General features: G+C 41.8%; 1 protein-coding gene across 5 annotated transcripts in view; it reads right to left on the minus strand.

Moving 5' to 3' along the window:
• LOC139413011 (nck-associated protein 5-like) overlaps positions 1-23,233 on the minus strand; it is a 158,725-nt gene that overhangs the window by 3,997 nt on the left and 131,495 nt on the right. For all 5 annotated transcript variants that reach the window (XM_071159975.1, XM_071159976.1, XM_071159977.1 and 2 more), the window contains 6 exons: positions 22,962-23,067; positions 18,152-18,239; positions 13,292-13,627; positions 11,204-11,328; positions 10,473-10,596; positions 10,151-10,332 (listed from right to left, as the gene is read on the minus strand). In XM_071159975.1, coding sequence (XP_071016076.1) covers positions 10,151-10,332; positions 10,473-10,596; positions 11,204-11,328; positions 13,292-13,627; positions 18,152-18,239; positions 22,962-23,067 — 961 coding nt within the window. The remainder of the gene's footprint in view (positions 1-10,150; positions 10,333-10,472; positions 10,597-11,203; positions 11,329-13,291; positions 13,628-18,151; positions 18,240-22,961; positions 23,068-23,233) is intronic.

Raw genomic sequence — 23,233 nt, forward strand, 5'->3', positions numbered from 1 at the left:
CTAAGGAATCTTGAAATAATTTGAGGAATTGTTAGAAGGAGCCTGTGCTCTCTGGCCGCATTTTATCTGTGGTAAAGGTAAACACAAATCTCTGGATAACTGGATTTTCCTCCAGCCAATCTACCGAAGGGGCCAAGCCATCCACACATTTCCCGGGTGGAGAGTATACAGAGGTATTACCATATTATCAGGGGTATAGACCGCCTTCGGGGTTGCACTAAGTCCTCATCATTAAGTGTTCATTGCCAGGTGCCTCTTAGAAATGGCTTTCCTCCCAGGAACTCCAACCACTCCGCTAACAATCTGGTGTTTTACAGTAATGCATTCTAAACACAGGCACTGCGGGTTAGATATTCTTCATGTACTAAATCAGCACAGAGAAAATCAGACTTCTGAAAAATACCACTTTTGAGGTACAATGACTAATAATGGTAATTCAAGGGTTGGTGATAAAAACAAATGTGATTCAAATCTGCACACTGACACATATCTCCATTCTAGCAAAGTTACAGGAAAATCAAAAGTGCCATATCGAAAATGCTTTTTAGTCCAAGACTAGGCTCAATCTGGGTCCGGGAAACAAACCCTATAGTATGTGCCAGTGTAGTGTAGTCTACAGGTGCATGGATGTGGGAGACCATGAGAACAGAGCAGAGGGTGTATGACTTGATTGTGATCAGTGATTGGAATTGGGGTGGCCTTTCGTTCAGTGCCTATGACAGTGAGGAACAGCAATCATGGTCCTGCTCTTCTCCAAACAGCACTGAGCTCTCTATCTCGGCAGGAGGGATTCTTATCTGTGATTGAATTTGATTTGGTGAAACACAATTACCACTCTTGTCTGTGGGTCGAAACCAACCTCCGTGCAGACCTTGACCATCCGCTGGCACCTAAGGAGCCAGTTGAAGTGTATCCTTTACAACGGAACACACAGGAAAACATCGCTTCAGGGGCACTTCAGGTGGAAAAAGAGCTTGTCAGCGGCTAATTGGTTATCATCTAGCAACACTGAGGTATTTCAGTTCAATGGGAATGTCTTGGGTAACTGGGATTCTGCAAGAAAATATACGTTGGAAACATTCTTACTTCTAAAGGTGTCAAGAGTCAGTCAGTCGATAAGGAGGCCAACGAGAGAATGGCTGTTCTTCTCCCTGACTGGGATTCTGGACAATTGTTGTGTGTCTGAAATATTTATTGTTCATATACCACTAATGGTATACTGTTGTGTATGTACGTAAACTCAGCAAAAAAATAAACGTCCTCTCACTGTCAACTGTGCTAATTTTCAGCAAACTTAACATGTGTAAATATTTGTATGAACATAACAAGATTCAACAACTGAGACATAAATTGAACAAGTTCCACAGACATGTGACTAACAGAAATGGAATGATGTGTCCCTGAACAAAGGGGGGGGGGGGGGTCAAAAGTAACAGTACGTATCTGGTGTGTCACCAGATACACCAGATACTGATACTGGCCACCAGATACACCAGATACTGATACTGGCCACCAGATACACCAGATACAGTTACGTCCCTGTAACGCACAGCGTCGAGATTGCCTGCAATGACAACAAGCTCAGTCCGATGATGCTGTGACACACCGTCCCAGACCATGACGCACCCTCCACCTCCAAATCGATCCTGCTCCAGAGTACAGGCCTCGGTGTAATGCTCATTCCTTCGATGATAAATGCGAAACCGACCATCACCCCTGGTGAGACAAAACCATGACTCGTCAGTGAAGAGCACTTTTTGCCAGTCCTGTCTGGTTCAGCGATGGTGGGTTTGTGCCCAACGTTGTTGCCTGTGATGTGTGATGAGGACCTGCCTTACAACAGGCCTACAAGCCCTCAGTCCAGCCTCTCTCAGCCTATTGTGGACAGTCTGAGCACTGATGGAGGGATTGTGCATTCCTGGTGTAACTCGGGCAGTTGTTGTTGCCATCCTGTACCTGTTCCGCAGGTGTGATGTTCGGATGTACCGATCCTGTGCAGGTGTTGTTACACGTGGTCTGCCACTGCGAGGACGATCAGCTGTCCATCCTGTCGTCTCACGGTAAGGCCATTGCAATTTATTGCCCTGGCCACATCTGCAGTCCTCATGCCTCCTTGCAGCATGCCTAAGGCACGCTCACACAGATGAGCAGGGACCCTGGGCATCTTTCTTTTGGTGTTTTTCAGAGTCAGTAGAAAGGCCTCTTTAGTGTCCTAAGTTTTCATAACTGTGACCTTAATTGCCTACCGTCTGTAAGCTGTTAGTGTCTTAAAGACCGTTCCACAGGTGCATGTTCATTAATTGTTTATGTTTCATTGAATAAGCATGGGAAACAGTGTTTAAACCCTTTACAATGAAGATCTGTAAAGTTATTTGGATTTTTACGAATGATCTTTGAAAGACAGGGTCCTGAAAAAGGGACCTTTCTTTTTTTGCTGAGTTTATGTATGTATGTATGTATGTATGTATGTATGTATGTATGTATGTATGTACAGGCAGTAGCAGCTGGCATGCAATTGAAATATATATATATATATATATTGATTCACACTTACATGTCTGTACTTACATGGCTGTATATTGCCTCTACACTTACATGTCTGTACTTCTATTTCCAATTGCATGTCTAAGACCAAAAACATCCCTCTCTCTCCCCATAACATTAGTGCTCCAGGTAACAAGCTGTTACAAGCAGTTGGGGAGAAGGTGTGAACACAGATATTATATAGTTATGAGGCATATGGCTGTGTAACCTGGCCCTCTCTGTTTTGGCTCCTTAGATCCTGCCATGTCCGGCCCCAGCACAGCATCTACTGCTGTTTTCCCCCTGTCAGAGAGGCCTGCAGCAATCTCTATTACCCATCAGGAGAGAGAAAAAGAGAGTTAGCGAGAGAAGGGAGAGCAAGAAGGGAGTGAGAGAGAGAACAAGGGAGAAAGAAAGAAAGAGAGAAAGGGGGAGAGAATAAAAGAAAGAGGGGGGAAGAAAGAGAGGACGAGAGCCAAACTGAGAAAGATATAGAAAGAAAAAGGGGGTGGGGTTTTAAGGAGGCAGAGGGAAGAGGGGGTGTAGCCAGGCAGGCAGCGTGGCTGTCAGGCAGTGTCAGGATGATGAATGGGGGCCAGGCTGGGCCATGAGGTCTCTGATGAGAGCTGCCGAGCTTTACATCACTCTCCTGAGTGTTTGTGAAAGGTTATTAAAGGCACTTAAATCACCCAATCTCACACTGCATCCCCGCTCCCCGTCTGCACATTCCACACACTTCGCACTTCCAAAACGAATCTTCCATAACGATATTATGAACTTACCTGACTGTGAATGGTTAAATATACAGTGTGGTCCCAACACCATATTTTACAGTAGGTATGGGTTTCCTTTCCACTCATACATTGTCATTTTGGTGCCACACCCACCACTGGTGTGCGTGGCCAAAGACCTCTATTTTCATGTAATCTGACCAAAGCACCAGTTCCAATAGAATCCAAGTGCCAATGCCATTTAGCACTGCTGGGTGATTTGAAAAGTCCTAGTCAATCGATCAATAATATAATAATACTCTTAGCAAAAAAAATGATCTTTAATTTACAATCTGTAGAAACTAAGAGAATAGAAAGGTTCAGAGCTTTTGTGAAACATCATCGCACATTTAAATAATAATAATATTGCAAATAAAATATACTGTGTCCTTAAAATGTACAGTATGTATAAGCTAGAAGTAGAAGCCTAAGTGTTGTTGTCCATTAGTTTACTCCAATTAGGGAAGGGGATGTAGGGTAAGGGGAAAATAATAAAGGAAAATAAATAACAAATATATATACATACAGTACCAGTCAAAAGTTTGGACACACCTACTCATACAAGGTTTTTTTATTTGACTATTTACTACATTGTAGAATAATAGTGAAGACATCAAAACTATGATATAACACATGTAGTAACCAAAAAAGTGTTAAAATTAAAATGTATTTTATATTTGAGAATCTTCACAGTAGCCACACTTTGCCTTGATGACAGCGTTGCACAGTCTTTGCATTCTCTCTACCAGCTTCATCAGGTAGTCACCTGGAATGATTTCAATTAACAGGTGTGACATCTTAAAAGTTAATTTGTGGAATTGATTTTCTTCTCAATGCGTTTGAGACAATCAGTTGTGTTGTGACAAGGTAGGGGTAAAAGACCAAGTCCATATTATGGCAAGAACAGCTCAAATAGTCAAAGAGAAATGACAGTCCATCATTACCTTAAGACATGAAGGTCAGTCAATCCGGAAAATGGCAAGAACTTTGAAAGTTTCTTCAAGTGCAGTCGCAAAATCCATCAAGAGCTATGATGAAACTGGCTCTCATGAGGACCGCCACAGGAAAGGAAGACCCAGAGTTACCTCTGCTGGAGAGGATAAGTTCAGTACAGTTAACTGCACCTCAGATTGCAGCCCAAATAAATGCTTCACAGAGTTCAAGTAACAGACAAATCTCAACAACAAATGTTCAGAGGAGACTGCGTGAATCAGGCCTTCAGGGTCGAATTGCTGCAAAGAAACCACTTCTAAAGGACACCAATAATAAGAAGAGACATGCTTGGGCCAAAATATATGAGCAATGGACATTAGACCAGTGGACATCTGTCCTTTGGTCTGATAAGTTCAAATTTGAGATTTTTTGTTCCAACCGCTGTGTCTTTGTGAGACGTAGAGTCGGTGAATGAATGATCTCTGCATGTGTGGTTCCCACCGTGAAGCATGGAGCATGGAGGTGTGATGGTGTGGGGGTGCTTTGCTGTTCACAGTGTCTGTGATTTATTTAGAATTCAAGGCACACTTAACCAGCATAGGCTACCAAAACATTCTGCAGCGATACGCCATCCCATCTGGTTTTCACTTAGTGGGACGATCATTTGTTTTTCAACAGGACAATGACCCAACAAACCTCCAGGCTGTGTAAGGGCTATTTGACCGTGAAGGAGAGTGATGGAGTGGTGCATCAGATTACCTCCACAACCACCCAACATCAACCCAATTGAGATGGTTTGGGATGAGTCAGACTGCAGAGTGAAGGAAAAGCAGCCAACAATGCTCAGCATTTGTAGGAAGTCCTTCAAGATTGTTGAAAAGCATTTGAGTTGAAGCTGGTTGAGAGAAAGCCAAGAGTGTGCAAAGTTGTCATCAAGACAAAGGGTGGCTACCTCATAGAATCTAAAATCAAAAATATTTTGATTTGTTTAACACTTTTTAGGTTACTACATGATTCCATGTGTTATTTCATAGTTTTGATACTATTCTACAGTGTAGAAAATAGTAAAAATACAGAAAAACCCTTGAATGAGTAGGTGTGTCCAAACTTCTGAATGGTACTGTATATTTTTACAAAAGAAAATATATGGGAGATTGGAAATGATGCAAACAATTAAATTGATGGAAGCCAAAATCTATCTGCAATATTAAAGCTGATCTACCCCCTAATTGTTTTAATTAATAATGCCATTACGCCAACTCCAGACTTTTACATTTGTTGGATGAAATGAAAATAGAGCTCTTTGGACACGCATACCAGTAGTGGAATGCATGAGAATGCATGAGCAGAAAAGTACCCCAGACCTACTGTAAAACATGTTGATGGATCTTTGACGTTATGGTGCTATTTTGCTTAAACTGGCCCTGGGGCCCTTGTTAAGGTCAACGGCATCATGAACTTTACCCAGGACCGGGACATTTTACGCCAGAAACCTCGTTGCCTCGGCCAGGAGGCTGAAACGTGACCATATGTGGATCATCCAGCGAGACAATAACCCCAAGCACATATCAAAATCCACAAAGAAATGGTTAATTGGCCACAAAATCTCCATTTTGCAATGGCCATCTCAGTCTACGGACATGAAACCCATTGAAAACCTTTGGTTTGAATTGAAGAGGGATATCCTTTGTCTAAGCACAGACTAAGGATATCAAGGACCTGAAAGAAATCTGTGTGGAGGAACGGTCTTAGATACCTCCCAATGTGTTCTCCAACTCTTAAAACATTTTAGAAAAATGCTCAATACCATTATCCTAGAAATTAGAGTTATTAGGACCCCTACCTTTTTGTGAAAAAATGCATATTACTCGTTTAAAAAAAATCTCATTCTCTGACCAATTGTATTAGTATAAAATAATATAATTTTCAAACAATTTTGAGCATAAAATATACTGTAGCTCTGTATTTATATTATTTATTTATACAGTCATTTTTGCTCATCTTTATCAAGGGAGTCAATAATTTCAGACCCCACTGTGGGAGTATTGTCACGGTTGGACATGAGGGTAACTGTGTCCCTTTAAGGTCAAATCCATGTTAACAAGAAGTAAACAGGTTGAAAAGGAGTAAATGGGTTGAAAGTGGGTCCATCATCTTGGTTGGTTCATAGATATTAAATGTGGTTCTCTCTTCTGTAATTCTGCGTACCTTTAACTTGAACATTTCATTATTACCGGATTCGTTTAGAAAAGTGAAGGGCTATTCAACCAAACAATGTCAATAGTCCCCATAGGCCTTTAGTGTGTTGGTTAGATGTCTTTTCAAAGTTTCTTTATTTTATTTATGAAGATGTTTTCTTGTGGAGGTCTTTCCAAGACCCATTCTTGGACAGCAAAAGATGGTAGGATTAAATCCATAGTGTTGCTCTGTCTTTGGGTGTATTTTGTCGTCGTTGTTTGGGTGATCTCTGTGCAGGTTGGATGCACATGATCTCTGTCCGACACGAGGCACTTCTGTAGGGAGTCTCATCGCAATCCGAGCCATGCTTTCAAACCCCCGGCGCACCAGCGCAGAAGCCAACCACACATAAACCTTGTTTTAAAAAAAAAACTCAGTTACAACCCCACGTCCACAACCAGCAACCACACTTTACCTTATTTCACACTGACATAAAAATGGTCAAATCCTGGCCATTTTAGCACAAACATCTTTGTAGAGTGGGAGTGGAAGACTCATATCCAAAAATGTTTTATTAAGTGTAGACTAACGGCTGAGGAGACAAAAAGCTGCATACTCTATTTTATTCCCAGTTATTCAATGAATAGATGAACCAATGTTTCTGTATGCAGTGCCTTTGTCAGGGTCAAAGCATATACCAAGGGCATTCGTTTTCCACATTCAATTTTGAGCAGACAATTGTTCAGTAAATGCAGAATGGAATAGATCTGTACTTATTGAAATGTTTGACCCCAAAAAGAGACTGGCAAGGATGATGTTGCAAATTTAATTAAAAAAGGCATACACCCTGAGCCCTGCAACGTTGTATTTGCTTTAGCAGAGTAGCTGGACGTTTCAGTACTGCTCCTCTTTCATAGTGCAAGACATCTACAGGCCAACAGTAAGAACCACAGTTCAAGAACATTACAAATATTCATTTATTTTTCCTCTCTCCCTGAACTTGTGTTGAGTCTAGAGGTCGACCGATTATGATTTTTCAACGCCGATACCGATACAGATTATTGGAGGACCAAAAAATTGGAGGACCAATTTTTATATATATATATTTGTAATAATGACAATTACAACAATACTGAATGAACAATGAACACTTATTTTAACTTAATATAATACATAAATAAAATCTATTTAGTCTCAAATAAATAATGAAACATGCTCAATTTGGTTTAAATAACGCAAAAACACAGTGTTGGAGACGAAAATAAAAGTGCAATATGTGCCATGTAAAAAAGCTAACGTTTAAGTTCCTTGCACAGAACATATGAAAGCTGGTGGTTCAATATTCCCAGTTCTTCAATATTCTCAGTTATAAAGTTTTAGGTTGTAGTTATTATAGGAATCATGACGAGTCGACAATTTTTCTCTATACCATTTGTATTTCATATACCTTTGACTATTGGATGTTCTTATAGACACTTTAGTATTGCCAGCCTAATCTCGGGAGATGATAGGCTTGAAGTCATAAACAGTGCTGTGAAGCAAGCATTGCTAAGAGCTGCTGGCAAATGCAGTAAAGTTTGAATGAATGCTTACGAGTATGCTGCCGCCTACCACCGCTCAGTCAGACTTCTCTATCAAATCATAGACTTAATTATAATATAATAAACACAGAAATACGGTCATTAATATGGTCAAATCCAGAAACTATCATTTCGAAAACAAAACGTTTATTCTTTCAGTGAAATACGGAACCGTTCTGTATTTTATCAGACGGGCAGCAACCCTAAGTCTAAATATTTCTATTACATTGCACAACCTTCAATGTAATGTCATAATTATGTAAAATTCTGGCAAATTAGTTCGCAACGAGCCAGGCGGCCAAAACTGTTGCATATACCCTGACTCTGCGTCCAATGAATGCAAGAGAAGTGACATAATTTCCCTAGTTAATATTGCCTGCTAACATGCATTTCTTTTAACCAAATATGCAGGTTTAAAAATATATACTTCTGTATATTGATTTTAAGAAAGGCATTGATGTTCATGGTGAGGTAAATTCATGCAACAATTGTACTTTTTTCACGAATGCGCTTTTGTTAAATCATCCCTCGCTTGGCGAAGTAGGAATGCAGGACAAGCTAGTTAACCTAGTAACATCATCAACCATGTGTGGTTAACTAGTGATTACGTGAAGATTGATTGATTTTTATAAGATACATTTAATGATAGCTAGCAACTTACCTCGGCTCCTTGCTGCAATCGCGTAACAGGTGGTCAGCCTGCCACACAGTTTCCTCATGGAATGCAATGTAATCTGCCATGATCGGCGTCCAAAAATGCAGATTACCGATTGTTATGAAAACTTGAAATCGGCCCTAATTAATCGGTTAATCGGTCAACCTCTAGTTGAGTCAAATCCTTTTGCAGATGATGAATTTTTCTGTAAGGTCGTGTGTGTGTGTGTGTGTGTGTGTGTTACGTTATTCTATTGTACTGAGCTGAGGGGAAGTGGAGGCTGAGGGGGATGAGGGCCATTTCATGGTCACTGCTCCTCATTTGTCATTCAGTGAAGTTAAATACTGGTAGGTAAATACCCCCTGACATGAGAGGGCAAGCCGATCGAAAGTAATTAGGCAACTTTCATATTTTTATTTTATGAAAACGTCCGAACAATCCAACTACAGCGCTGTATAGGAGGGTGAAAGACATCAAGCTTAGTGGACTTTGTCCGCACTTTATAAAAGCTGGAGAAGCTGGAAAAGGACAAATGTTGCTTTACAGCGATTTTGTTTTCACATGAGTTGGAGTGCAAGTTACCATGGAAACAGCCTGCTTTGAGCTAATGCATGATCTCACTTAACATTTAGAGGGAGAGTTTGACTACATCCTTGATGACATTAGTGTCAAACTGTATTGTAAACATCAGACTTTTTCTAGGTACGAGGAAGTGGTCCATACAATAGATCATCCTGAAGCAACATCAACAGACCATGATCATCTAGTTGATGAGCTACAAAAGGATATGTCAAAGGTAATATACTGAACAAAAATATAAATGCAACATGTAAACTGTTGGTCCCATGTTTCATAAGCTGAAATAGAAAATCACAGAAATGTTCCATACGCACAAAAAGCTTATTTCTCTACAATTTTGCCAACAAATTTGTTTACCTGTTAGTGAGCATTTCTCCTTTGCCAAGATAATCCATCCACCTGACAGGTGTGGCATATCAATAAGATGATTAATCAGCATGATCATCACACAGGTGCACCTTATGCTGGGGGCAATAAAAGGCCACTAAAATGTGCAGTTTTGTCATACAACACAATACCACAAATGTCTCAAGTTTTGAGGGAGCATGCTGTGAAGGAATGTCCACCAGAGCTGTTGCCAGGGAATTGAATTTTAATTTCTCTACCATAAGCCGCCTCCAACGTTGTTTTGAGAATTTGGCAGGGCGTGCTGAGGAGTATTTCTGTCTGTAATAAAGGCCTTTTGTGAGGGAAAACTCATTCTGATTGGCAGGGCCTGGCTCCCAAGTGGGTGGGCCTATGCTCTCCCAGGGCCACCCCGTGGCTGCGCCCTTGCTCAGTCATGTGAAATCCATTGATTAGGGGCTAATTAACTTATTTAAATTGACTGATTTCCTTATATGAACTGTAACTCCGTAAAATCTTTGAAATTGTTGCATGTTGTGTTTAGATTTTTGTTCAGTGTATGTCATAGGTCAACAGGAAGTACTTACGCTTAGTCTGTCTCCTGCTTTTCCCTCTAGCGATGACTGGTTGTGCAACAAGTTGTATTGGGAGAAACTCCTCCTGTGGTCATCTTTCTCTATGTGAGAGAACATGTCATGTTGATAGTAGTCCATGATTGACGGGAACTTTCCCACACTGCTCCTCTTCATTGTCTTCTCTTCATAGTCAACTGCGGAGAGCCATTTTCAATCAATATATCTATCAATCAATCAAGATGAACTGTCTAAAATCAAATGATGTAGGCCTACAGTACATCTAAATAACATCAATATTGTGTCTGTGGATGTGCGATGCAGGCGAGATTCTGACCTTGGTTGCTCGTCTTTGCTCTGTTGGTAAGAGTGCTTTGGGTGGAGCCTAGCGTGTTCCCTTCAGACTCTGTCTCGGTGTCACTGCTGCTGCCTGAGTATGTGCACACTCTCGCGGCTCTGTCCTGTTCACGAAAGAGAGGGACATCTGAACAGAATGAGAAGATAGATAAATCCCTTTAAAGACTCCTTCCCAGGAGTCAGATGAACTTGTGGATACCATTTTTATGTCTCAGCATCCAGTACGAAGGAAGTTAGTAGTTTCGCAAGAAAATGCTAATTAGCGTTAGCACAATGACTGGACGTCTATGGTAGACGTCTAGTCATTGTACTAACGCTAGTTAGCAATTGCTTCCTTAAATGGATACTTTGAGATTTTAGCAATTAGACCCTGTATGCAAGAAGATATCCATAGACTTCCAGCCATTGCGCTAATACTAGTTAGCATTGGCTTGCGAAACTACCTCTAACTTCATTGATACTGGACACAGCGACATAAAAATGGTATCCACGAGTTCATCTGACTCTGGGGAAATAGATCAAATCCCTTTAATATCACTGTATCCTCAACAGATTACGGAGATACTCTTTCACAATGATAATGCTTCTTGGAGATGTGATATTGTATAGGGATTGTACAGAAGCCACAATTACTATGCTATTGCAGTCTATTTTGCTCCCAAAACACCACCCCTTTGACATAGGCCTAATAGTGCATGGGAAGTTCCTTACACTGGATGAGTTGAGGTCCTTGGTGTTCCTCTTCTTGTCCACTTGTTCCTCGTGGGCCTCTGTAGTGACTGTGTGGCTGGTGCTGCATAAGTCTATCTGACTCAGTCGCTTCCTTCTGATCACATCTATCATTCAAAAGTAAAGAGAAACAAATCATGAGACACAGACAACAACCAAACCCACACACTCACACCAGAAAGAGAACCTACGCATTGCGTACATAGAGGGCGGGGGAAAAAAAGAGTCAAAGCTATTAGGTCCCGGAGTTTCAGTAAGACTCATATCTACATCCCAAATGGCACCCTATTCCCTTTAGAGTGCACTACTTTCGACCATGGCCATAGGTTGCCATTTGGGATGCATCAATAGCTAACGCTATGCCAATATAGTTGTTAACCTGTGAAAGCACACGCTGTACAACATGAGCATGATGCTACAATTTCTTTAAGTGTGAGGAGAGTTGGCATTTAATCTATTAATAGTCAATGGCATCCTCCCTACGGAGACTACACCGCTACATCTCTGACTTGAAGCAGCCCCGAAATACCATCTTCAAACTGTCACCCCCAAATACAAAGCATCCAATGATTGTCACAGCTGAGTCCGTGTGAATTTTAATGACTACCTACCCCTTCCTTCTCTCTTTTTTTTCTCTCTACAACTTCCTACCTTCTCCTGACAATATAATTAACTGGGCCTCGTTGGCGGCGGCACCGCGGGAACATCAGCAGAATAATTTGTACTGTGCCGAGGACAAAATAGTCCTTTCATCTACTTGACAACCTGTGAGGGAATCCGTGGTGGAGATTAGGATCCTTCTCTATTCCTTATAATGACAGCTGCTGGTCATGCCTACCTTAACTGCAGTACCTAGGTCACACAGATCGGCACTAATTCCCTGATTGCATAAATCACTGGGATCACTCATCCCTTTACTGTACGAGTACATTGTTAGTGTTACTTCCCTCAGCCTATGTGATCCCTCTCTCTCTCCTTCCCACCCACCGTCATACTGTTGTGTTGCTGCAGTGAAGGGCAGAAGGTGGTTTATGATCTATGTCGCTAATTGTTGCTAGTGAGTTTGCATGTCTAATTGTCTTAGCGACTTATCCTTGGGATATGGTCTGTGGGTCGTATTATCCGGAGGGTTTTGTGAAGGTGGGTGGGGGGGACAGTGTCCTTTGTTAAGCAGAGCTACAGAATATAACTCAGAATACCAAATCAAGCCTGATAGGCTTGTCCATCTAGTCCAGCATTCAAAATGCATAGGAGATTGATTAACAAAAGGTAGAAGGTTTTCCTTTTCACTGAATACCTTCAAGTGGAGAATGGATCCTCTGTTGAGATTGAGAGGGTAGAACATGTATAGTGAATTCTTGAGAGTGACTTAAGGGTCATACTTTTTTATTGAACCTTTATTTAACTAGGCAAGTCAGTTAAGAACAAATTCTTATTTACAACGACGGCCTAGGAACAGTGGGTTAACTACCTTGTTCGGGGGCAGAACGATAGATTTTTACCTTGTCAGCTCGGGGATTCGATCTAGTAACCTTTCGGTTACTGGCCCAATGCTCTAAACACTAGGCTACCTGCCGCCCCATAATGATGTGAATTGAAGTAAAACACTGCCACCCTCATTGCACAATCAAATTGAGCCAGCGAGAATCAGAATTTTATCCTCTCTCATTTTATACACAGTTTATAGATGGGTTTACACCAAATAGGCTTTCATGATAGTGGCCAAACATCCTCTGAGCCAGCCCAGCCATTCTAGCGTTTATATGCAGCTGCGGATCATTGGTTTACCTATAACATAAAACCATTGGCATGAACCAGAGACAACACGGAGCCTGTAACAGTGGTTGTGTCCCTATCATTGACTTTTCTCCTTGAAGTGTGCACTTGAACAATCCACCTCACATGATGGGACTGGACTGGTATAAGAACATTGGTGTGAACAGCCAATGCTTATGGCAATCCAATGCTTCTTAATTCATAAAGGGGAGTGTGGAAGTGCACGCTTTGGGAGATGGGTATAGAATGGGGACGTAACGGGGATGTTGATATGAGGTGAACCCCCAGTCTTACCTGAGGTGGATGGTCTGGGGAGGCAGCTCAAGGCTTCCTGTCCACAACCTCTTCCAGTAACTGAAGGGTCAGACAGGGAGTGGCCCAGGGCACTGGTGGGTGGTGCATGCGGGTGGGTCTCAGACAGGGAAGACACTTTCACATGGGATGGGGAATGAGCAGCAGAGGCCGAGACGAGGTCCTGGTCAGGATCAGTGGGACTGTGAACGCTCGCCATCATCCGGTCGGGGCTGGACTCAGATCTGGGAATGTGGCGCCCGTTGATCCGGGTGACGGAGTCAGGGAGGGGGAAGGTGCCAATCCCGCTGTCCAGGGTTCTCATCTGGCTGCTGGAGTCTGGGGGGGGGGGGGGGGGGGGGACGACGACACAGGAGAAGCAGCGTGTGATGATGGGTGGGGGTGGGGGAGCAATGGAAAAGGAGGAGGAGCCACTGGATTGGATTCACAAGCAACTGAAGGGGTTATGGGTAAAAAGGGCATCTTGGGTAGGTTCAATAAGATTGGAGGACGAATGGAGGCAAAAGCAAGAGAGACAGGAGCATTACTTCACCTATGGAGCACCTGGGTACAATCCAAAGCCAAATCATTACGAGAAACTGTAGAAATGTAACACAGGAAAAAGATCTGAACTTTTCGTATGACTTTGTCCAGTAATACGATCTGTTGTGTCTGTAATTCATCAGGTTTATTCCTATATACAAATCTATATACAAATCTATATACAAATCTGTATCACTTCTTCATAATATTAATAAAGGTATCTGACTAATCTTGAAAAGGATCTAAAATGAGCGGCCGCTTGTAAGTCCTAGCTCTCCCTGCGTTCCCAGTCTAATTTCACCCATTTGGAACCCAGCGTGACTTTAGAGTGACAATTTATTTGTGATTTGTCTCCCTACCTCCTGTATCAGCATTATGTTGACTTACACACATTCGCCGAACTTGATATGTTCCACACTGTTCAGTGATCTAAGAGCATTGTAGCAACAGATGGACATAGCTTAAAATACACCATTTTGCAAAGCCTCTCCGAGCGAGACAGATGGATGGCTGTTCGGCATGATCCAATTCCATGTAACTGTGAATGATGTTGGCTAATCATTCTGTGCTCATGACTTAATTGCAACAATTTGGGTAAGAAAAAGAAAGAGAGTGTTGAAGTAGTTCTAACATGAATTCAGTTTAAAGACAAAAGAGGGGGAAGGTCTTATGGCTGATATGACTGCAGCTTTGACATTCTGCTGTTCTCATTGTAGGTTGCACAGTATGTTGCTGCATTGCAAAAGTAGAAAATATCAATCTAGCGTTATATATTCATTGTAGACTAGTTGAGGATGGAAAAACCTTGGAAATGATTGATCCTTTCGAGTAAGCAGTTGTTTTGGAAGATATTTTTCCCCGTAGAACAATCTGTAAGTTCTGATTTCTTTCTTGCCTTTCATGGACAAGCATGGGACCTATTTTTTTTGTTGAGTTGGGTCGATTTCTGCTAGCTGTGCCCTTAACCCTGGAGCTTGGTCTTGTAACGCCCAGACCATAAACATCCACTTCTTCTATATGCCCTAACACATCCATCCATCGAATGAATAAATGGATGATTGAATTCATGAATGAACTGTTTCCCCTGAAGGGGATCAAGGCATGTAAGAGGTAGCCCTCGTAACTTCCATGGATATGCTTTAGTACAAACACCCATAAACATAGGGCTCGCCCAACATCATCTAACAGCTGCATCAAACCCTCATCATTAGAATCAAACCCTCGTAATTAAAACCAAAGCTCCAAATTGCCTCTTTATCAGAGGCAATGCACTGCTGTTGTAAAATACATGATTAACCTAATAAAGCAATATTTACAGTCCCCTCTAAATGTGCAGCCAGACATTCAATTAAACCAACAGTGAGTCAAAACAAGAATTCATTCAATTATGCATTAGAAAGGTCCCACTGGATGACTGGGAGTAAACAGAGTCGACATAATCATGCTATTAGGGCACAGTTAGAGTCATATTGTAGGCATACGTGTCTTCTTCTGCCTCTCTTGCACCTCCTACTCCGCAGTAATGTGTGACAAAGAGTTGTAGCTGAGGTGGTCATAAACCACCTCGATGGACAGATGGCCTGTTATGTTGCTCAGATTAATCTGCAATGAGTCATCACGGGGGCGGTAGTGGCAAGCCCCTAAAACAGCAGCTGATCAATTACTACAGAGTTCTGCATTATGCAGCAAGTGCAAACCAGTTCAGAATGTCTCACGTTCTTGATCCTACATTCAAGGGAAAAGACAGAGAAGATAAAGAGGGGGATATAATAGAGAAAGGGAAACAAAAGAGAAAGAGAGGAAGGAAAGAGAAAGAGGGAGACACCCATACCTCACAAAGCGTAATAACCAAAGGAGTTGATTTGGCAGTTGTTTTCAATATGCCCTTTGCACTCACACTATAACCAGGTCTAATATGGACCTCGAAGCCAGTTCCACCGATTATTATTCTAATCAGGGACTGGTTTAGACCTGGGACACCAGGTTGGCGCATATTAATTATGAGGTAGAACAGAAAACCAGCAGTGCTCCGGACCTCGAACGGTATGATTTTAATGGCCCTAGGGTAATGCTATCTAAAATCAAAGGGAAAAGTATCAGGGAGGGGCTGAAATTGTGTTTACCGTGATCCCAATCACTTCTACATTAAACCTCCTGGAGATAGAGAGCAAGTTCTGCAGACCTAATGACATGTTATGATGAGGACACATGTAAAACCCAGACATGAACCACCATCGCAACTGCATGGGAATTGCAACCAGAGGTCGTGACTATCGTCACATGACTAAGACCTCAAACCGTTAAAAATCAACAAATCAAAGGTCAAACGTGAGCTGTTTATTATCTATTATCTATGCATAGTACCTTTACCTACATGTAGACATTACCTCAATTACCTTGACTAACCTGTAACCCTGCACATTGACTCGGTATTGGTACCCGTATATAGCCTCGTTATTGTTGCTCTTCATTGAAAAAAATATATAGTTTACTTAGTAAATATTTCATTTTTCTTTAAACTGCAGTGTTGGTTAAGGCCTTGTAAGTAAGCATTTCATTGTAAGGTGACAAATAAAATGTGATTTGATTTGAACCATGACAAAGCCACACCTCATAGACTCATGAGTCCATCCGCATCCTTTTCTAGTTTCTGGTTTTAATCCCTGCTACAATATCACATTATGTCAAAACAAAATGCAATTTTTGTACCTAGTTTCTTGTGTGTTCAGAGAAAATAAGTAATTGAGATCAGGCAAATGTGTGACATATTCTACCCATAAAAGCCCAGGGTAAAATGATATGCTAGGCTGGACTTCAGGACCTATAAGTGGACTCTGCTTAAATCTTTATGAGAGCTTTAATTCATACTGAGGGGAGGTTGGATAGATGTGCTTAGCTGGCAGAATTAAATATGCCATTCAGTTAATTAGAATACAGAAACGATTAACAATCTTATTTTTGGCTCTGTTCCACGATATGGGGCCTAGTTGAATCAGGGAAATGTTCATACATCCTGGGAATTTTCCAACGTCAAAACAATTTCTGACAATATTTGTGTGGTCGACCCCATCAATACAGAGGCTAGCATGTAAAAATTACTTAGAGCCAAAAATAGCAGCTTTTATAAGTAACTGTATATAGGCCTATGTTTTCCATGTTGGATGCAAATTATGTCCAAAATGACCTAAGTCTAAGTCCATAATGTCGATCCTTTAGATAAATCTTGATTTAAATAGTCATCGTGATAGTCAACATAAATGAGTTATATATTGAGTGAAATACTGCTTACCAGCAGCAATATTATCTGTATAGACCTATTATATGCATGGAAATAAATAAACAAAATTAAGCAAAGGAGATCATAATCCTGTGTGGAAATAAGGACAAACTTCAAATATAAAGAAAAGACCACTAGAATTCAAGTCGAGGCATCACAAACACCTTTTGCACAGGTTGTACATGACTGTTTTGCTGCTCTCCTTGTTTACGTAATGCCAAAGCCAGACTAACCGAGAGAAGACCCCATTCCTGAATGGACAACAGTCTTCTCTTAAAAGATAGACTGAGTGGCAACATTAACTGCCTAAAGATTTCCAACAGAGCGATAGGCACCTAGCATTATGCAGCTCTAATAAACATTGATTACCCTGTCCTAGTCCCGTTCCCTAAGAATGCCTTCCACCTGCCAAAGAATGACAAACTGCCCAGCATGTAAAGATCGCCTTGTCATTGAAATAGTAAGTGGGTGTTGTTGCATATAATTTTCTCATCACACATTGTACGCTACCAAAGCTCTCAGAACAGCAGCTGCCCCGACAACCCTCAATGTCTTAGCCACGTAAACAACAATGTCCCCCGGCAACGCTAAAAGGATTTTTGAACGCCGGAGACAGTAACCATTTTGTTGATGACCTCAACATGCAGTGGGAGAGCGGCGTGATAATGAAGACTCACTCTGCCAGTGAGAAGACGAATCAGTCCTGCAAAGATGCAGGAAATATTTGTGTAGGCTCTAAGCCTACAGTTTTTCACTGGTATGAGAATGTGTTACATATGCAAGTCCCACATGCATTTCCCATTAGGTGATGAATGGCAACAGTTATTTCTGTACAGAAGCCTAAAATAAGAGACCGTTTGTATAATCTATTACAGAAATACTTCACACAGACAGCAAACGTCGGAGATGTATGGCTGGTGACTACTGAAACTGTCTATGTTGGAAAAATGTACTTTAAATGACGCTGATTAGCGCTAAAATGTTATATGTTTTCAGACGATAGCTACAGTACAGTAGGCCCACGGCCACAGTAAAAACCTCACCTATCATGTGGTCCTGACATGAAGTCTCAGGGGTGGGGTCCTCCTCATTCTCTCCTTGCAAGCTGATCTTCTGCGTCACAATGATGGTCTGGTGGGGGGAGAAAATGAAGGATGAAGTCCGTATGCATTTAACTTGAGTTCTCACAACATACATATATATATATATATATATATATATATATATAATATACGTTCTAAATCATGTTGATGACACATTTGTTTAGGCATAATGAGAGAACATTGAAATAAAGTGTTATTAAATGTGCCTCACAACATCATCGATGGTCGATTATTTGTTGAAAAAAATGGTTGGGGAGACTGGAGAACAAAGTAACCCTTTCAGGCTTTTGCTTATTATGAAAAATATTAGTGGATTTAAATTAAATAATATGATTATGCAAACAACATACATATCTCAGCTACCATTACACACTAACTAGGGTTCTAGAACAGACCAGTTGTTTACAATTCAACCAAAAGTGGCGGGAGTGAAATGTTACAATTGACCCAGTAGGTGGGGTTAAATGTAACAGGCTACGGGGTTAAATGTAACACAGTCTCCAATGTTAAAAATGAAGGGTAAATGAAGGGTTTTGAAACTGATATTTGGATGATCTTTTAGGCATGTCATATTGACCAAAAACTCTAAATGTATCAAAATGAATATATTATATTAGCATTCAAAAGTGTCAATTGTACTTTTTTTTGTATTATCTTAGTTTTACTGCAAAACATGATGTAAAGAAGTCATATTTTATTTAATTATGTTAACGTGGGGCGACGCACAATTGGCCTAGCGTTGTCCGGGTTAGGGAGGGCTTGGCCGGTAGGGATATCCTTGTCTCATCGCGCACCAGCGACTCCTGTGGCGGGCCGGGCGCAGTGCACGCTAACCAAGGTTGCCAGGTGCACGGGGTTTCCTCTGACACATTGGTGCGGCTGGCTTCCGGGTTGGATGAGCTCTGTGTTAAGAAGCAGTGCGGCTTGGTTGGGTTGTGTTTTGGAGGACGCATGACTTTCGACCTTTGTCTCTCCCGAGCCCGTACGGAAGTTGTAGCGATGAGACAAGATAGTAGCTACTAAAAAACAATTGGATACCACGAAATTGGGGAGAAAAAGGGGTAAAATTAAAAAATGTAAAATAGTTTTAAAAATGATTTTAATGTGTCTAAATACCATATAAGGTACTGCGCTACAACTACTCCCCCCACATAGGAGCCTATACTAATCGGAATCTTGTGGGAAAATACAAATAATTATTGTCATCAACTATACCAATCAAAAGACCTCATCTTAGTGATAAATATGCTATGTTTAGATACATGGAGAATGTTCCACAGGTCAAAACACAAAAAAAGAGAAGAGGGGGTATATTTATTTAAGGGCCTCAAAACCATTTTTTTTCTCTCAAAAAAACAGAAAATAATTGACGAATTTAGGCATTTAGAGACACTACCCAAGCATGAGCACATTGTACAACAGCTTTCTAAGTGGTTTCGTGTTACGTTTTTCCTTGGTCTCCCCTACATCATTGTAATGTGCATCGCATTGTATTCATAATTGCTTTGCCGCTTTGTGTGTGTATTCAATCTTTTGTATGGTGGCCTTAACATTCCTTGAATATCATCTACACCGATAATAACAGAACAAACTGCTAGTTCAAGGACATGTCTGGTATGATTCATAAACCCCAAACAAGCAAAGTACACTTTTCTACAATGTGATAATACTTCATATACTTCTACAAAGCCAGACATCCAAAATGTCAAACGCAGAAAAGCTAACACAGATTTAGTAGCTGGCATATTCAGATAGAACATTATGGATATATATTCTGTGTTCGTCAAGATTCACATCACACTCTGCTCACCCATTTGTCCCTTTAGCGCATAACAAAACAATAGTGGAAGGCGATTCATCAATTCTTTAAGCGATGACTCAAAACTGAATCGACAAACATCTTGGATTTACAGAAGTTACTGTTACATTTTCAGAGCCTCTTTCATAATAGGTAGTTCTTTCAGGGGAAGCAACACGGTAAATGATCTAATATGGAGGAGGGATAACAGAATGTGATGTTGAAAAAGTGTTCTCCAAAGGTATAAAGGGGATTTGCAGGTCATAAACATGTATTTTCTTTTGTTGTATTTCTGTAGAGGGAAGATAGAGATGAAGCTGGAAGGATAGTATTAAACAGGCCTTTGTTGAATTGAGTGTCTGCGATAAGAGCCTCCTATTTGCTATCAAAATTCCCCATCAGCTGGATTGAATTTCCTGCATATTGCATGTGGACTCTCTTTTTTCTTTCTCCCCCTCCCTTCCTTGCTCTCTCTCTCTCTCTCTCTGTCCCTAACAAAAGTACAAAGAATATATTCTACAAGGTCAGAATGACGTGGCATTCCAAGTCTTACAGAAACCATTTTTCTATGCAAAGCTTAGTATGTGGTTCAACATTGGTAGCATATCTCCCAAATAAAATCACATTTTATTAGTCACATGTACCGAATACAACAGCTGTAGACCTTACAGTGAAATGCTTACTTACGAGCCCCTAACCAACAGTGCAGTTTCAAAAATACAGATAAGAATAAGAGATAAAAGTAACAAGTAATTCAAGAGCAGAAGTAAAAAATAAAAAATAAACAATATATACAGGGGGTGCCAGTACAGAGCCAATGTGTTGGGGCACCGGTTAGTTGAGGTAGTATGTGCATGTAGGTAGAGTGACTATGCATAGATGACAACAGAGAGTGGCAGTGGTGTGAAGAGGGGGGAGCTTGGCCCCAGTGATGTACTGGGCCGTTCGCACTACTCTCTGTAGTGCCTTACGGTTGGAGGCTGAGCAGTTGTAAAACCAGGCAGTGACGCAACCAGTCTGTCGATGGTGCAGCTGTAGAACCTTTTAAGGATCGGAGGACCCATGCTAAATATTTTCAGTCTCCTGAGGGGGACTGTCCTGGTGTGCTTGGACCATGTTAGTTTGTTGGTGATGTGGACACGAAGGAACTTGAAGCTCTCAACCTGCTCCACTGCAGCCCTGTTGATGAGAATGTGCTTGGTCCTGTTTTACCTGTAGTCCACAATCATCTCCTTTGTCTTGATCACATTGAGGGAGATGTTGTTGTCCTGGCACCACACGGCCAGGTCTCTGACCTCCTCCCTATAGGCTGTCTCGTTGTTGTCGGTGTTCAGGCCTACTACCACTGTTGTGTCATCGGAAAATGTAATGATGGTGTAGAAGTCATGCCTGGTCGTGCAGTCATGAGTGAACAGGGAGTACAGGAGGGGCTGAGCACGCACCTCTGAGGTGCCCCTGTGTTGAGGATCAGCGTGGCGGATGTGTTGTTACCTACCCTTACCATCTGGGGGCGGCCAGTCAGGAAGTCCAGGATCCAGTTGCAGAGGGAGGTGTTTAGTCCCAGTGTCCTTAGCTTATTGATGAGCTTTGAAGGCACTATGGTGTTGAACACTGAGCTGTAGTCAATGAATAGTATTCTCACATCCTGTAGGTGTTCCTTTTGTCCAGGTGCAAAAGGGCAGTGTGGAGTGCAATAGAGACTGCGTCATCTGTGGATCTGTTGGGGCGGTATGCAAATTGGAGTGGGTATAGGCTTCCTGGGATGATGGTGTTGATGTGAGCCATGACCAGCCTTTCAAAGCACTTCATGGCTACAGACATGAGTGCTACGGGTCAGTAGTCATTTAGGCAGGTTACCTTAGTGTTCTTGGGCACAGGCACTATGGTGGACTGCTTAAAACATGTTGGTATTGCAGACTCGGACAGGGAGAGGTTGAAAATGTCAGTGAAGACACATGCTAGTTGGTCAGCGTAGGCTCGCAGTACACGTCCTGGTAATCCGTCTGGCCCTGCGGCCTTGTGAATGTTGACCCGTCTAAAGGTCTTACTCACATCGGCTGCGGAGAGCGTGATCACACAGTCTTCTGGTACAGCTGATGCTCTCATGCATGTTTCAGTGTTATTTGCCTCGAAGCGAGCATAGAAGTAGTTTAGCATGTCCGGTAGGCTCGTGTCATTGGGCAGCTCTTGGCTGTACTTCCCTTTGTAGTCTGTAATGGTTTGCAGGCCTTGCCACATCTGACGAGGGTCAGAGCTGGTGTAGTACGAGTCGACCTTAGTCCTGTATTGATGCTTTGCCTGTTTGATTGTTCGTCGGAGGGCATAGTGGGATTTCCTATAAGCTTCCGGGTTAGAGTCCCGCTCCTTGAAAGCGGCAGCTCTAGCCTTTAGCTCAGTGTGGATGCTGCCTGTAATCCATGACTTCTGCTTGGGGTATGTACGTACGGTCACTGTGGGGATTTCATCATCGATGCACTTATTGATGAAGCCAATGACAGATGTGGTGTCCTCCCCAATGCCATTGGAGGAATCCCAGAACATATTCCAGTCTGTGCTAGCAAAACAGTCCTGTAGCTTAGCTGCTTTAGTGTGCTCTCATATTTGTGTGTGTGTGTGTGTGTGTGTGTGTGTGTGTGTGTGTGTGTGTGTGTGTGTGTGTGTCTGTGTGAAGGTTGGCAGAATTTGCAGGTGTGTACACAAACTAGACATTCGACATGGAAAAAGTTATGGCAACAGTAAATGATATGGAGTATATGTACAATCCAATAAACTACTGACCAGCATGAGAGCATGGAGGAAGTGGATACTGAGGTTAGAGGAAATAGTGAGAAAATGGTGAGATTATGAGGAAAGATGGACAGATAATAGAGAGAGGGCGCAGTAGAGTGAGAGATCCATGCAATATCCTAGAAGCCTAGCAACGTTTCATTACAGGACCCCTAGCTCACTCACAGCTGTATCGGAGCAGATCTCCATATCTCCCCTCATATCGCTGTTTGTCTTGGGGATGGAGATGCCAGGGAGAGATTCAGCGATGGAGTCGCCCTTCCTCACACTCCTGTATAGGAAACATGATTTGATTCATTTTCTGTCTGTCTGCTTAACCGATTTCATATGAACTGTGCAGGTGGAAAGAGATCCCGGCTGATAAATTCCATTGTTCTCATTCAATATGGCCTTCATATACACTGAACAAAAATATAAACGCAACAGGTAAAATGTTG

Source organism: Oncorhynchus clarkii, chromosome 7 (genome assembly GCF_045791955.1).
Source record: "Oncorhynchus clarkii lewisi isolate Uvic-CL-2024 chromosome 7, UVic_Ocla_1.0, whole genome shotgun sequence".
Taxonomy (NCBI): domain Eukaryota; kingdom Metazoa; phylum Chordata; class Actinopteri; order Salmoniformes; family Salmonidae; genus Oncorhynchus; species Oncorhynchus clarkii.